The sequence below is a fragment of the Bidens hawaiensis genome, unplaced genomic scaffold (assembly GCF_021521415.1).
Source record: "Bidens hawaiensis isolate Kalapana, Puna unplaced genomic scaffold, B.hawaiensis_p1.1 tig00056908_1, whole genome shotgun sequence".
Lineage (NCBI taxonomy): Eukaryota > Viridiplantae > Streptophyta > Magnoliopsida > Asterales > Asteraceae > Bidens > Bidens hawaiensis.
Window position 1 is genome coordinate 1 of NW_027500256.1, and position 15948 is coordinate 15948.

General features: G+C 37.6%; 2 protein-coding genes across 2 annotated transcripts; one reads left to right on the top strand and one right to left on the bottom strand.

Moving 5' to 3' along the window:
* Positions 1-3538: 3538 nt before the first annotated feature.
* LOC143601643 (cysteine-rich receptor-like protein kinase 26) lies at positions 3539-4006 on the bottom strand. Its single transcript, XM_077079003.1, has 2 exons — positions 3917-4006; positions 3539-3874 (listed from the first exon to the last, which is right to left on the bottom strand). Exons 1-2 carry the CDS (start codon positions 4004-4006, stop codon positions 3539-3541), a joined length of 426 nt encoding a protein of 141 aa, XP_076935118.1.
* Positions 4007-8014: 4008 nt separating this feature from the next.
* LOC143601644 (short-chain dehydrogenase/reductase 1-like) lies at positions 8015-10346 on the top strand. Its single transcript, XM_077079004.1, has 5 exons — positions 8015-8129; positions 8507-8750; positions 8824-8892; positions 9531-9719; positions 9797-10346. Exons 1-5 carry the CDS (start codon positions 8083-8085, stop codon positions 10172-10174), a joined length of 927 nt encoding a protein of 308 aa, XP_076935119.1. The 5' UTR covers positions 8015-8082; the 3' UTR covers positions 10175-10346.
* Positions 10347-15948: the final 5602 nt, after the last annotated feature.

Genomic DNA, 15948 nt, shown 5'->3' on the forward strand with positions numbered 1-15948 from the left:
TAGTGAGGGGAGTCCATATTCTTGGCAGAGGTCTGCTGGGATCTCTGCCGCCCTCCCTCTTGTCACCCTCCCCGCGATTACGAACATCTTTTTGGGGCTGGGGTGAGCTTGGTTGCGCTTGCTTTTCTGCGGAAGAAAAACTTGTTGGCTGCAACCTGGACCATACAGAGTTCTGTTTGGCCCTCTTCTCTTTGCTGCGCGGTGATTCAGCCTGATGCGCTCTTTCTCTTGCCCTATCTTGGGCAATCTGTTATTCATTTCTCGCGAAAACTCGCGATGCCTCCATTAACTTGGCCCACGTGGTGGGCATGCCATCTTTGCTTAGGAGAGCTCGTCGTAATTGATCACTGCGCGCGCCTTGTATAAAGGCCACGCGCAGGAGTTGCTCGGTTATACCTCCGATTGCCAGAGACTCCTGATTGAACCGAGTGATGTAATCTTCAATCGTTTCATCATTCCTGCGCAGTGCATGATGTCATCAGGATCGCGCGTGTGCCTGCGCTGCTGTACGAAGTGGGCTTGGAACTTTTCTAATAGTTCCTCGAACCCATCAATTTGCCCAGTCGGCAAGCTCTCGAACCATACTCGCGCCGCGCCCGTTAGGCAGCGAGCAAACATATGACACCATGTTGGCATCGTCCAGCTCTCTAGGTTTCCCGTGTTGTAAAAACCTTGCAAGAAATCGTCTGGATCTGTCGTGCCGTCATATTTACCCAAACCACTTGGCATCTTGGTCTTGTGCTGGATGGGAGCCTGCGCGATGCGCGCAGTGAACTTTGAGTGTTTCACCAAGATGGCTGGTCTGTAGGGTGTGGTTACGTCCACTTGCCCTCTGACTGGTGGGCTGTACGGCATGTGCAGATCCAGATCGGCTCTGGCTCCAGGCGCCATGTTCACAGGCGCGCGGAGCTGTGAGCCTCCTGCATGAGTATCCCACGCCTTCCTCATGCTATGCACTTCTTCATCACTGAACTCAGTGTGTGCAGTGTGAACAGAATGTCCTTCTTCCGGCGCGCGCGGCCTTTTTGTAGTCTGCTTATCAAACGCTTGCCTTTGTGTTTGGTCGGCTAGCTTCTTATGTTTGACCATTTCATTGTACTTTTCCATCAGACGCCGCTGCTCGTTTATGAGCCATTCATTCGGATCATTTGTTTCTTCTTCTGGACCCATTGGTCCTTTCAGTTTCGCGCCGGCCATATTTTGTAACGTGAGATCGTCTGGAGAAGTTTCAGTCTGGCCGTGAGGGGTTGTGACGAAGGGGACGATTGCTGGTGGTACGCGTAGAATCACGCGGAACCCTCAGAACCTGCTGTCCGTCATTAAAACCCTCACGTTCAATATCCTCCAGAGCTTGATCAACGTTACGAACGCCAGAAACCATGGTGATTGATTTTTTTTATGTAGATCTGATGAGATCTGATTGCCGATGTAACAGTGGATGGCGCCAATGAAGAAACGTGGATCTACTCGCTGGTAGCAGATCTACTTTCCTCGGGTTTTGATTGTACTATTTCACCGATGGTTCTTCTGGATCCGTGTTCTTCCACCTACAAAATGAACAACGCCGTTAACTTACCCCTCAGAAAGGGACAGAGGGGTCCTCTTTGGGGCAACCCTCGGCGTGAGAATAAGTATATGGTGGAGAAGATAATAATGTGTCAGTAAGGGAATCTCAAGAGTATTGCTTAATAGCTGAATACTGTATGATTGTGTGACTGTGTGTTTGTATGTAACTGACTGTGAGTGAATGTAATTCAATATGATTGAATGTGATATCACTGCCTGTAACTGTCAATGATTGAGTATGAATGTCCTCATCAAAGTGGAGTTGATGCTGTATTTATAGTGCTAGGGTTTCCACTGGTTGGGCTCAACCTCGTTGGCCTCCTCCAATCGCACTGCGCCACGTGTCCTCTGGGACACCTGGCGCTTTCTCGTTGGTTGTAATCACGTGGTAGCACATGTGTCATGCTGAGTTGTCGACCTTTCATTTGGCAGCTGTCAACATCAGCATATTCTTACTCCTTAAAAAGATGCCTTCTGGAAGGTTGTCTGACGTGCACAATCAAGGTTGCCCTAATCCTGATTTGGATAAGGACGAGGTCGATTATGTGCATGTGTGATATGCGCCAATCCTGAGGATGCGCGAGGTCTTCTCTTTATTCTCACGCGCAGATATTTCATGCGCAGATGTGATATGCACGAGCATGTGATATGCGCCGCGCGCATATGTGATGCGCGAGCATATGTGTGCCTGGGCAGATGTGATATGCACGAGCATGTGATATGCGCCGGCGCGCATATGTGATGCGCGAGCATATGTGTGCCTTGGCATATGATGCCTGAGCATGTTTTGTATGCGCCATGCGCATAGGTTTTGGCTTTGTGCCTTCATAATGTGTTTATCTTGTGGGTTGACCCGCCTTGCTCGGTGTTGAGGCGGGGTACATACCTCTTCACAATTTAATTTTTTTAACTACAAATTTTTTCTTCTAAAATTCTCTAAATCATTAGGCAATGGGTTCGTACATATTTAATTACTAATTACAAAAGAAATTAGAGTATTGTTAGATAAGTATGTATAAAAATTAAGATTTAAGTGTAAAAAAAAAACTATTCAATACAAAGACAAGATATATGTTTACAGGCAACGGTGGTGGTTGAGCTGCTGTTGGCGTGGAGCCAGTGGCCGGCGGCAGTAGATGATCTATGTGATTAGGTGTCGGGTCAACTCTCGGTCAAACTATACTATTTTCCCTTATCTCTGTCATCTATAATATACATATTTTCCTCCTAATCCGGTAAACTAATCTCTTCAAATTCTACTTCCTGAGTGGTGTTACCCGATTTCTGTGTCCAGAATACAATATTGCTTAACATTTTCAATGTTAAAATGTTCCTACTCGTCATTAAATTACTCTTTTCGTCGTGTCACCTTTTATAATCGAAACCACCAAACTCTCGGTGGCTATCGGTGTAATGCCGAAGACGCGTTTACAAAACACAATGCTTGTGAACATAATCTAAACCACGCACTCTCCGTCATTCCCTTAACCGACATGGGCTGAGTTCTATAATTCTTCTGCGGGCAAAGGTAATTATGCCGTGAACTCCATAGCTCTTTGTCGAGGTGACGTCCTCAAAAAAGTGTGATATATTTATTTAAATACCTCGATTTTTGTGGCATAGGAGCACTGTCCGTACGGTAAAGAAGCTACAATTTATTAAGACGAATGTTCATGGGTTTATTATAATAATAAATTCCAGTGCGTAGATTTAGAGGCGATGACCATGGACGAGTAATTTGCGCCACACTCGGATCCATTCAGAGAAGCTTCAAGAACACTGTTGGATGAGCAGATAAATGATTATGCATCATCAGGTGTGAATTGCATATCGGTGAGCGGGATCAAGAGTATGTCGGATGCTACTAACATTTATGGGCTTTTACATTGTACTCCTAACTTATCAGAGAAAGATTGCAATTATTGTTTAAAAAATGCAATGAACTCCCCGACCAACATATTTATCATATATATCAAAACTTGACAAACATGGAGTGTTTAAAACAATAACTGCAATCTTTCTCTGATAAATTGGGAGTGCATTGTAAAAGCCCGTAAATGCTTGTAGCATCCGCCATACTCTTGTTCCCGCTAGAAAACATCGATATGTAATCCACACCTGAGGATGTAGCATTCTTTATCAACTCATCTAATAGTGTTCTCAAAGTTTCTCTGAATGGATCCGAGTGCGACGCATTGTCCTTGTCCATGGTCATCGTCTCTAAATTTACACGCCAGAATTTATTATAATAAACTAATGTGCACTGGTCATAATAAATTGCAGCTTCTTTATTGTATGGGCAATACTCCTATGCCATAAAAATTGAGGTATTTAAATAAATATAGGATACTTCTTTGAGGACATCACCTCGACACAGGGCTATTGAGTTCACAACGTCATTACCTTTGCCCACAGAGGACTTATAGAACCCATAGCCCATGTAGGTTAAGGGAATTATGGAAAGTGCATAGTCTAGATTATGTTCATAAGCACTGTGTTTTCTAAACCTGTCGTCACCATTACACTAATAGTCACGGCGACTAAGTTCGGTAGTTTCGATTATAAAAGGTTACAAGATGACGAAGAGTAGTTTAATGATGAGTATGAACGTTTTCATGTTGGAAATGTGAGGTAACATTGTATTTAGTGGTCACATAATTCCGGTATCACCACCCAGGGAGGAGAATTTGAATAGAGTATTTGAAGAAATTAGAGTTTAGTTTGCCGAGATTGGGAAAATATATATATTATAGATGATGAAAGTAAGAGGATGCACAGCCGGGCTTTAAAGAAATTGTTTGTTCGAGAAAATAGGAGGGTAAACATCATACTTGACAACTAAATGCTCGAGACTTGTGGTGAAATGATTTTCGGCGACATCCATAAAATAAAGTTAAGTATGCATTACAAAGTGAAAATTTTTTTGAATACTCAAATTTATACACATTATATTCAAAAGATTATGATGTTATGTAGGTTATTGATCGAAAAAGGAAAGTAGGGGTGTTCAGAAAGCTTGCGACTCACTCGAAACTCTTTGGACAAGGCTTGGGGTGGAGCCACTTAGAAGAAATCGAAATCAACGGTACATACTAGATCTAACAAGCTTAACACTTTCAAAGAGTTCAATTTCAACTGTATTTGTTTAATTTTGCAGAGAGATGATGTTGAACACTTGAACCTGTATAACTTATTTGTTTCTTTAATAACCATATGTTTTCTAAGTTAAAATATATTTTATGATTATACAGGTATCAACAAAAACACAAAATTATTTTATTCAAATTTCAACTCTTATTTGTGTTTTTTTTTTATCAAATTTCAAACTTTTTAATTTATTCAAATAGAAGAATCATATATCCAATAAGATACTTTTTATTAAGATAAATTGTTTCTGAGGCATTTCAGGGCCAATAAGTTGTCAGAGAACGGTTGGCCTTTGCTGCTCGCTGCTTATTCGGTATCAAAAGCTGCGGTTAATGCTTACACAAGACTTCTGGCAAGAAAGTTTCAGAATATTCTTGTTAACTGTGTACATTCAGGCTATGTCAAAACCGATATCACATCTCACACGGGACACTTGACTCAAGAAGGCGCCAAAGCTTCTGTAATGGAAATAGCATCATTTTGATCTATATGATGTTATGGTACTCATGTTTGGTTAGCTTGCCCTGAATGTAGGGTGTTAATATGTCATGAGTATTAAATTTGTAACCATCTTGTATAAACCTAGATGGTGACGCTTATTCCGGTCACATTCTTGAACCGGTGCCAAGGGGTATCGCACCCATCGCCACCTATAAATAATGGATTGATAGTATTGTTTAGATCAAATTACTAATAAAAAAAAATCCATTATTTTAAACCAAGAAAACGATAAGAATATAAGAGTTGGGAAATAAATATAAACGATCTTTTTACTTGGCGTGTTGCATCGAGTGGGTCGGTAAAACTTGGTGATAAAACCCAAACGTTGAGCCGGTAAGTCAACATAAATTCAGCCAGTTTCGGTGACGTGCGATATTATACCGGAATTAAAACCAGAAAAATTATAAATATTGAGGTGGACCAATGTGGTGGCATCAGGTCGGTAAAAAAGAGGGCTTGGTAAAACCCGACCATTGTCAATCCCGGGCGTTGAGGTGGTGAGTCCATGGAATTCGGTCGGTTTCCGTCATGCTTGTTATGATACCGGAACTAAAAAAATTGACGCTCGGTCGGTTTCCGTTACATTCGTTACGGTGACTAAACTAAAAAAGCAAAAACAAAAATTTACGGAATAGTTTGGTGTTGCGGCACCAAACTTCTTTTTGTTATATAGTAATAACTATCGTCGGAATCGATTCCTGATGGTGGAAATCTCCGATAAGCAACTGAGAAGAAGATGGTTGAGCGCCGCTGTTGGGAGGAGGAAGAAGATGACGTTTAAATCTATGCGGTAATTAACTTGAATTAAAAATTTATTAAGTAAAACACGTGTAAGAAGAATATGGAACACAACTTACCAAACTCAATCAAAATATAATAAATTTTACGAATAGTAAAGGAACGCGAGTTAACTGAAAGTTCTCATTTAGTATATATTAGTATTAGTAATATTTATAATTATGAACTTTGGTGTCGCAAAGTTCATAATTACATATATCACCACCATATTGGTTTGTGATTTTGTTTTTTGTTTTTGTTTTTTAGTTCAATTAATATAACGAACGTAAAGGAAACCGACCAAATGTCATTTTTTTTAGCTTTGGTAGCATAACAAAATCCACGGAAACTGTCGAATTCATGCAAACTCCCCGTCTCAATGTCCGTGATCGATAACGCTCGGGTTTTTACCAAAGCGCAAGTTTACCTACCGACCCCCCCCCCCCAAATTGGTCATTGGTCGACCTCAATTTTTTATATATTTTTAGCTCCGGTACGGTAAAGCACGTAATCAAAACCGACCAAATTTGTATCGAGTTATTGCCTCAATGACCGAGACCGACAACACTTGGGAATCGTCGGGATTTGCCGACCAAATAATCATCGTTTCAAATATTTTGTTTTTTTATATTACTTTGACGAATTAATTTTTTTGTATTTTAACGCTCAAATTTTACTAATGATTTGTATACTGTAACGAACGTATACGATACAGACCAGAATCGTGTCAACCCACCGTAGTGACGCTCGGGTTAGACCGACGCCCGGATTTCAACGTTGATGATTTGCCAACTGCCCCGACACATTACGCCAGGTAAAAACTAGTTTAGTATATATATAATCACTTTTGAAAAAAATTAATTCATGTGATACATTCTTCTATCTTTTGTGTCTATACTATTTATTTATTATAACTTTATTCACATAAATAAATCATTCACATAAAAAAATGAATCTTTATATACAATAAACCAAATTGATATTAGGTGGCCACTACCTTCTAGCGGGGGTTGTGCTGGTTCCAATTTTTTTTTTTAACTTTTTATTTGTCGGTTTCAATGTTTTCAGATCATAATAAACACAGTTTGGTTTACGGTTTATGACAAAAAACCGACAGTATCAAAGTGAACTCCATCGTAAGAATGGTAGCCTTCAAGCTACCAACTCCTAAACCGCGTCGTTCTTTATTTGGACTGATTGTTTTCCACGCGACCCAACTTATTTTTTTATTTTTCTTGTGAACCACCCCATAGGAATCATCTTCTTTTTACTTTCTAGTGTTTTTAGTATATTTACCCGAGCCTTAAAAATAGAGAAATAATATGTTCCAAGCTACCCAACACCGATTTGATGAGTGTTAACCGACCCGAATGATAACACTTTTTTTAACCCATAAAAGGTGCTTTTTTTAAGATTCACTTTAAATTCTAAAGATACATGAATACATCTCAAAATCCATTTAAGATTTTGAAAATCAGAAGAACACCATTCTCCAACGAATATCGCATCATCCGCATAAAATAAATGTGAAATACACGGCCCGTTCCTTGGTGTGTTCAATACCAATTGACTTACCGTCAACCAACTACCACTTGAGCACCATCAACTGATTCCGATGATGGTTCTCTGGTTTTCGGCGACCTCAATAAGTGAGTCTGTTACTATAAAAAGGTTCCTAAAGGTTCGATACAAAGTTACCAAGATGTTTGGGACGAAAATGTTGAGTTTTCTGGCCAAAAACGTTTTTCCGGCGACCTGAAACTAACGACGTTAGGATTCTGTTAGTTGCGGACCGTTAGGAACAAATACGTTAAAAGTTGAGACCATCAGTAGCCAATTTGTTAGTTGGGACCGGTAGTGACCAAAAGACGATAGTTTGTATTAATGAAAACCAATATACCTTTATAAAAACATAGAAATAAAAATATTTTTATCATACAAAGCCAAATTAAAATTAGGTAAGACTCGATCATAATGTACTCATAGTACTAATTAATTCAACTATTCAAAACGTGGCATATACCAAACGCCAAGAATTAATTTAAAAGAGGGGATGAACCATTGAAGTTGCAAAGAGTTCAGAAGCTGATTATGGGACAAGTAAAGGAGAAGACTGATGTTGCTTCAACCGAGCAAAGGTATACCAATAGATCGGTAACTAGAATTGCATAGGTCGGTGACATCGAAATACCACTTAAAGATAATCAAACATCACTGACAATCAATACCGGTAGTATTACACTATACATGCGGTATTAATGTCAGTGGTGTCAGTTTCCGGTAGTATTACACTATGCATGTGGTATTAACGTCAGTTTGTGTTAGACAACACAAACATACACTTTTATTTTTAAAAACAATTACTGACAAATGTATTTTTTTAAAGGATATCGACACGTGTTTACATCAAAAACCATAGAAACGAAGAATACGATATGCCTATATTATACATCTTTTGACTTACTCTTATATATCGTACATATTCTAGCAGTCTTTCTTTCTGTTGTGATTTTAGGGTGGCAGTTGTGACGGGTGGACACAGAGGTATCGGGCTAGAGATATGTCGTCAGTTGGCCTCAAACGGCATCAAAGTCGTACTATCTTCTATAACCGAGAGTCTGGGTTTGGAAGCTAGTAAAAAGCTCAAGGATTCTGGGCTTGAGGATGTTGTTTCTCATCAACTCGACGTTAAAGATCCCGTGAGTATTGATAGATTGGTCAAGTTCGTCGAATCTCAGTTCAAGAAAGTTGATATCTTGGTGAGTGAGATTATAGATTCATATCGTATAATTTCGATTTTGTATAAAATCTTTAATTTTTTCTATAATGTAGGTGAATAATGTAGGAGTAAATGGAGTAACTATAAATAATGATGGATATGAAGCCTACAAAAATGGTTATGTTGAAGGAGATGTAAGTGCATATAAACCATAAATTAAAGGCAGGGCGGTGAGGGAGGGGCTTTAACACATTAACGGCAAGGCTAGCAGTTCGTGTCTTAACATGTTTAACATGTTATAAACGACGCGATTAACATAAGTATCAAACATGAAAACGACTCGTTTAACACTTGACTTTGGTGGTTTGAACAAGACAATTATACGTTTTATGTACTAAGAAGGAGAAATGATGTGCTCTAACTGTTTAATTTTAATTGTTTTTGAAAAAGTATAAAATTGCATAGCATACTTTCATACTAAATTGGTCTTATCATGTCTAAAGTCTAAACATGTGCCCATTATGACAACCCTATTTTAACGGGCAGCAAAGGAGGGGCTTCAACACATGGGGCCCAAATGCTAAAGGGGTGGAGTTTTAACGTGGTAATGGGGCTTTAAAACACAACACGATGTTAAATGGGTGAGGTTTTAACGTGACTTGACGCTTTAACTTGAGGTTTAAAGCTCATTCACAACAACCAGCTTAAATAGAGCAACATATTATTCAAATAAAAATAAATATAAATGCAATTTAGCCAATAAAAATATAGCATTATTTGTCATTTTTCATTAGTATTGTATATGGATTGGCAAAACCAGAAGCAATTGTTGGAAGAAAGCCTGGATGTTATAAGTAAGGTTTTGAATCAACCTTATGATGCTGGGGAAGAGTGTATTAAGATAAATTATTATGGAAATAAAGCGGTAACGGAAGCATTTCTCCCCCTTCTTCAACTCTCGAATTCACCAAGAATCGTTAATATGTCTTCAAATCGTGGAGAACTACAAGTAAGTCACTCGAGCTCGCTTAAAAAATAAAATGAACATTGAAAATCATCTTTGATTATATCCTCTTGCTGTTTTAGTGGATCAACAATGAGACGGTGAAAGCTGAGTTGTCAGACATCGATAACCTTACTGAAGAAAAGATTGATGGGATCATTCAACAGTTTTTGAGGGACTTCAAGGCCGATAAGTTGTCAGAGAACGGTTGGCCTCTAATGCTTGCTGCTTATACAGTTTCGAAGATTGCGGTTAGTACTTACACAAGACTTTTGGCAAGAAAGTATGATAATATTCTTGTCAACTGTGTACATCCAGGTTATGTCAAAACTGACTTATCAGGTTTTACGGGATACTTAACCCCAGAAGAAGGTGCTAAAGCGCCTGTAATGGTCGCCTTGTTACCCGACGATGGTCCTTCTGGGGACTACTTCAGTCAAATGGAAATAGCACCATTTTGATCTATTGTACTATGTATGATGTTACGCACTTACGCTACTCGTGTTTATATTTGCTTGCCTTGGAATGTATCTTTATGAAATTGACTATTACATGTATGTCATTTCATCTAATAAATTCTAGTAAGTGTTGTAACAAGTTTTAATGAGTTATAATTGAAGTATTGATGCAACAATGAGTCTTAACGGGGCAATTATAACTATGCTTGACCAAGATTTCGAAAGATCGTGTCAAGTTGAGGTGGTAATGTGACCAGTTTACTTATAAATAGGCCGATATGGATTGAATAAAACGGTCTAACGGGTTGTCGGAAAGTAAAGTTGGATGATCAGGAGGAAGGGCACAGTCGGTTGTTGATTTGCACTCCGACAAATAAGATTACCTCTAAGAAAATAGAGTAATCATAGATTGATCGACTGGTTTCAAGACACTAGTCCAATCCGCCTAAATTGGATTATCAGCAGTTAATTCACCAACGGATTGATAACATGGTTAAGAAAATCCATAAATTAATAAGTACATGTCATATAAAAATAAATAATTGTGAAACTAACTTCTACATGTATTAAGTATTTAAGTAGTGTGGTTCAGTTTTATGGTTCAATTCGATTTTGGAGTTTGGTTAGGTTCGGTTTTGGAGCGAGGCATAACATGAAACCGAACCGTAATATATAGTTAAAGAAACAAAATCAAAGCACGGCTTATCAGTTTGAGTCGGTTATTTCAGTTCGGTTTTTGTTGGTTATTTTGGTTTTGGTTCAGTTAATGAAGTTTGATTGTAGTAAACGAGTTTTATTCAAAATAACAAACCTTCTTAACTTTTATTATCGATTAATTTTAGTTTTAATATTAATTGAAATTAAAAAGTATTAAAAAACAGCAAAATATTGGTTGATCTACTACATAAAATAAATAATTATTTAAATAGTACCCTCCACATTCATTACTTTTATAATTAATGTTTTCAAATTATTAGGATTTAAAATCCTATACATATTACGTGTGATCTAGTGATAGGAAGACTTGGGTTCTTTAGTGGAGATCCAAGTTCTATTCCCGTTTGTATTATTTTGGGTGGATATTGGCAATGAATAATTTGAGCTAGGCCTTGTACAAGGTTGTCAGCTCGAATTCCGAGCCCACTCTGGTTTTCATCCTACCGTGTGTTACGCTAGAGAGTTTTGCTCTTGTGGCGGCACGACGACTATCAAGTGGCAGTCGGTGATATGGTTTCCCGGGGAACTCCCAAGCCAAATTTTAAAGTCAACATGGGTCTGGTTAAAACATCATAGTCTAGCCAGAGTGGGACATCGAGGCTCTCTGAATTTGAAGAACGTTAGCCTAAATACAAGAAAGCCAACGTTATTAAAAACAAATCCTATGCATGTTTCAGTTAGACAATAACTACCTTGTTTTAGTCTTAAAAATATTCATTTATTATCTTATTAGCATTAATAAAAGTAAGTTGATAGTCTTTCTGGAGTCTGCTTTAGTCAAATGTAAATACCCTCAACAATACTATGATGAAGCTATTAACTCATTTAAGAAATAGGTCAAAAACAGAAAATTGAAACGGAGAACACGGAACCTGACTCTGCTTCTTTTCTGAATGAGAGGGTCGCCTTGGTTTGTATACCTTTGACTTTGCCATTCACAACTCCAATATAATAGTTATTAGATGACGACGGCGGAACTATAATTCAAACGGAATTGATTCCAAACCCACACTAACTCCTTGGTATAATAATTGTTCTGTGACAGTGGCCTTTTTCAAACACACAATCAAAAGAACCAATCACAATTATTATAATAACTAGTTTTAGAGCCCGTGTCACATACGGGATAATTCAAATGATAAAATTATATGAAAAAAAAATGTATTACATCTATACTTGTATCTATACAATGTGTACATAAATTGATTTTATTTATATCACAAAATTATTTTTTTTAATGAACTTAATAAAAAAATTCATTCTCGGTGCCATATATGTATAATTGAAAGACTTTTGGTTATGAACCAATTTCGGAAATAAAGCTTCTCATACGATATTAGTTCTAACCACTCAGTCTAAATACAAAAGGAGCGTTATCTTTATTGATATATTTATCAATTTACCACTCATTAAAGAAAATCAGAACATTAAATTGTAACAATGGATGTTCTTCAAGAGCTATGTTTTTCTGAGCTACACCATGAAAAAGATTTTGATAAGTTTCAGAGGGCTTCTCGACTTTGTCATAATGACAACATGAAAAATAACATGTTAACCCATCCAATTTTGTGAATATTTTGTTTTATTTGAGCATAATTTTCCATGACACGCTTCCCATATAACGTTCTGATCACCATTGAAGGAAAAATTAATGTTAACATAAATATTTCAAAATTGATAACAGTTAGAAGCATTAATTGGCATAGGGGTGGTATGTCGAAAGTGTTCGCAGTCTTTTCTTATATTTTAATAGTTGAGATAAAAATAGTCAGTTTGACAAATCCCGAACCTTTTGATTATTTTAAAAAATGCCCTTAAAAATAAATTTGAAACCTGAATCATGTTTAAAATTCTGACTTTCATACTTTTGACATTTCAAAGTCAACACTTTGAACCCATAACAAATTTGACGATAAATCTATTTTGCATTCTCAAACTTTTAAAAATACTCAAAATTTTCATTTTTGACCCGTAACAAATTTTGACCTAAATGTAGTTAATTTGTACCAAATAATCTATTTACCAACTTTTGACCCATAATATCAAATTTAAGTTCCATAAAAAACCCGAAACAATTTTCATTTGAGAAACATGATTTGTTGTTAATTTTTGAAATTCACCAAATATTTTGAAATATGTAGTAAAATAATATGTTAATATTTATATTTATAAAAATATATAGATATTATATAAATATAGTGTAAAAGGAAAGTGAATAATTATTGATTTATTACATATATTAGGGTAAATTAGTTTTGGAGGGAAAAAATTGTAAGAATTAACCAAAACATGACAAGTATTCACATTTATTTTACTTTATTAGAATAGGTAGATGTTAAATGGTGGCAGTGGGTTTCACGAACACATACATTCAAACAAACAATAATAATAATAATAATAATAATAATAATAATTGTAAAGCAGTAAAGATATATGAAGACGGGATTTACGTGGTTCGGTCACGATGTGTAACCTACGTCCACGGGAAACGAACAGGGTCTCTTCTTTTATTGAGGTGCACGCAAAATTACAAGATATAATATGGTTTATATAGGAAGGCTAACTAGGGTTTATTTATTTCTCCACAAGTTACAAGAAATAAAATAAACGGGCCACTAAAGTTGAGTGGGTGGTCGGCCCATTCAACCCTTCAAGTCTTCAACTGCCCAACCCAAGACGGGCCGGGGCTACTGTGACATCTGCCCCGATCCGACCCGACCCAGGTACCCGTTTCTCTGACCCGATCTCTCTTTTATTATTTAATATTTATACTTATATTTTATTTTTAATAATAATATGTATTTTCCTTCCCGCCTTTTGTTTCCTTCCCGCTGTCCCGTCCCTCTTCTCTCTTTCCGCCTTCTGTTCCCTCTTGTCGCTGTCCCGCCCTTAAGCCTTGTTTCCCTCTTTTTCTTCTAACTCTTTGCTTGTCCTTTGGTTCCTCCCGCTTAAGGATGTCTGCAGCTCCACGCGCCAGACTCCTTACATGGAAGCCTGCGTGAAGACATCTTGTTCCTGCGATGCGTGAAGAGAACTCTTCTCGCAGCGCGCTAAGAATGCATGTTCTTCCCGCAATGCGCTAAGAATGTATGTTCTTCCCGTGATGCGCTTAGAATTCTAGTTCACGCAGCACGCTAAGGATGCGATTCTTTCCGCAGTGCGCTAAGGGTTGTTGTGCCAGCCTTCGCGCTCGCGCACTCAGCCTTCCCGCGCTTAACCCTTGTATCTTCTGTTTATTCCAGCCTGTATGCTTTGTGTTGTCTTATCTTCTGTGCTGTTGACCTAACCTATCTAATGTCTGAATAGTTACTTTCGGCGCTGCATGCGTACCAACCCCATTGGTTGGTAGATAAAGTGACTGACATTATCTTTTGAGATCTGCTTTTGCCATGCTTGACCAGTACCTTTATCTGAACCGCCCATGCCTGTTACTGTTCCCTGTCAGCTTTATCTTGCCCCCTGCAGCTGCCATATCTTTTGATATCTTTTGCTTTTGGATTCTTATGCTTTTTGATATCTTTTGCTTTTTGAGATCTTTTCCCCTTTTCTAGGATTGTGTTCCCTAGGGTTTCTCTATAAATAATAGTATTATTTTTCCTAACACATCACACACAAAACACTTAATCTCTCCTGTTCTCTTGCTCCTTGCTCTCTCTGCCGTCTTCCTCTCTGCCTCCGTCTTCCTCCTTGTTCTTCCTGCTTTTCCGGTAATATATATATTATATATAATAGTTTACTTATTAATTATGCTAACTTATAATCAAGACTTAAAACAAATCATTAAAACAATAATCTTTAATTATAGGTTAACTTGTGCTTGTTTAAAGTTGGTTCTTGCTTTATCTATCACCGCATCGTTTATCATGTGAGTTATCTCGTATCTAATCCCTTTTTATTTTAAATGCTTTGGGATGTTCATGTGTTCATACAAAACTTGAGTCTTAAACTTGTTTATGAACTTTAGTCGCGCAGTATCCCATGTGTTGAGGACGTTTACTTGGCTGTTTATTTGTATGTGTGTATCATTAACCGCTTTGTTCGGCCTATTCCGCAGTTCCGTTGGTACCATTAGTTGAACACGGGAGACCTATCGTTTACGGTTTTCTTTGTTTACACTTGCACAGATGTTTTCTCGTTTTTATGCTCAATTGGGAGCATGGATTGAACTATGATCTATGAACTATCTTAGGCTTGATCACAATCTGATTACACCCTTGTTAAACTCTAGACATACACGTGTTGCGCGCAGATTTACTGTGATTATCTATGATTATCTATTAAACTTGATTTCTCACCAACACGCAAGTGTTTGACGTTTATTTTAACACATGTTCAGGTTTGCAGTAGCTGTTTTGGAGCTTGTGGACACGTAGGACGTTTTTACTTTTGGACCTAGAATTAAAATGTATCAAGACAAGTTCATGTTGTTTGAATGTTATAATTTATAATATATTGATTTATGTTTGATTTATGTTCTTTATTTCCCCCGCTGCGCGTGCGCGATAAAATGTGTATTAATAAATATTGACACCAATAGTGTCGCGAGTAATGAAGCAATATGTGGCGCCCCGATGTATAATCCGCCTTTGGTCGGGGTGTTACAGATTGGTATCAGAGCTCGTTGACTTTAGGATAGGTGGTTAGACGTAACGGCCTAGAATACCTAAGAGTCCCTTCTCGCGCATGAGAGAAATCTCATGTTTGCGCGCTTATTGTTAATTACTCGTTATTTATGAATATGCTCGCGCTTGCGCAGTATATGATTTTATTCCGCGATATTTCGACTTTTGTTGAATTTCGATTTTTATTGATTTTACTTACATATTCGTTTGTTGGGGTTGAAAATCCGAAAAGTCATGGTGATACATGAATAGTTGATTTTCAATTTCCATTTACGATTATGTTCTGAGGTTGGAGACTTGAAAAGTCATGGTGATACATGAATTGTCAACCTCCAATACTCATTTTCTTGTATATTTTATATTGAGGATTGAAAAGTCATGGTGATACATGAATCGTCAATCTCCAATACTCGTTTGCTCGTATATTTTAAATCAGGA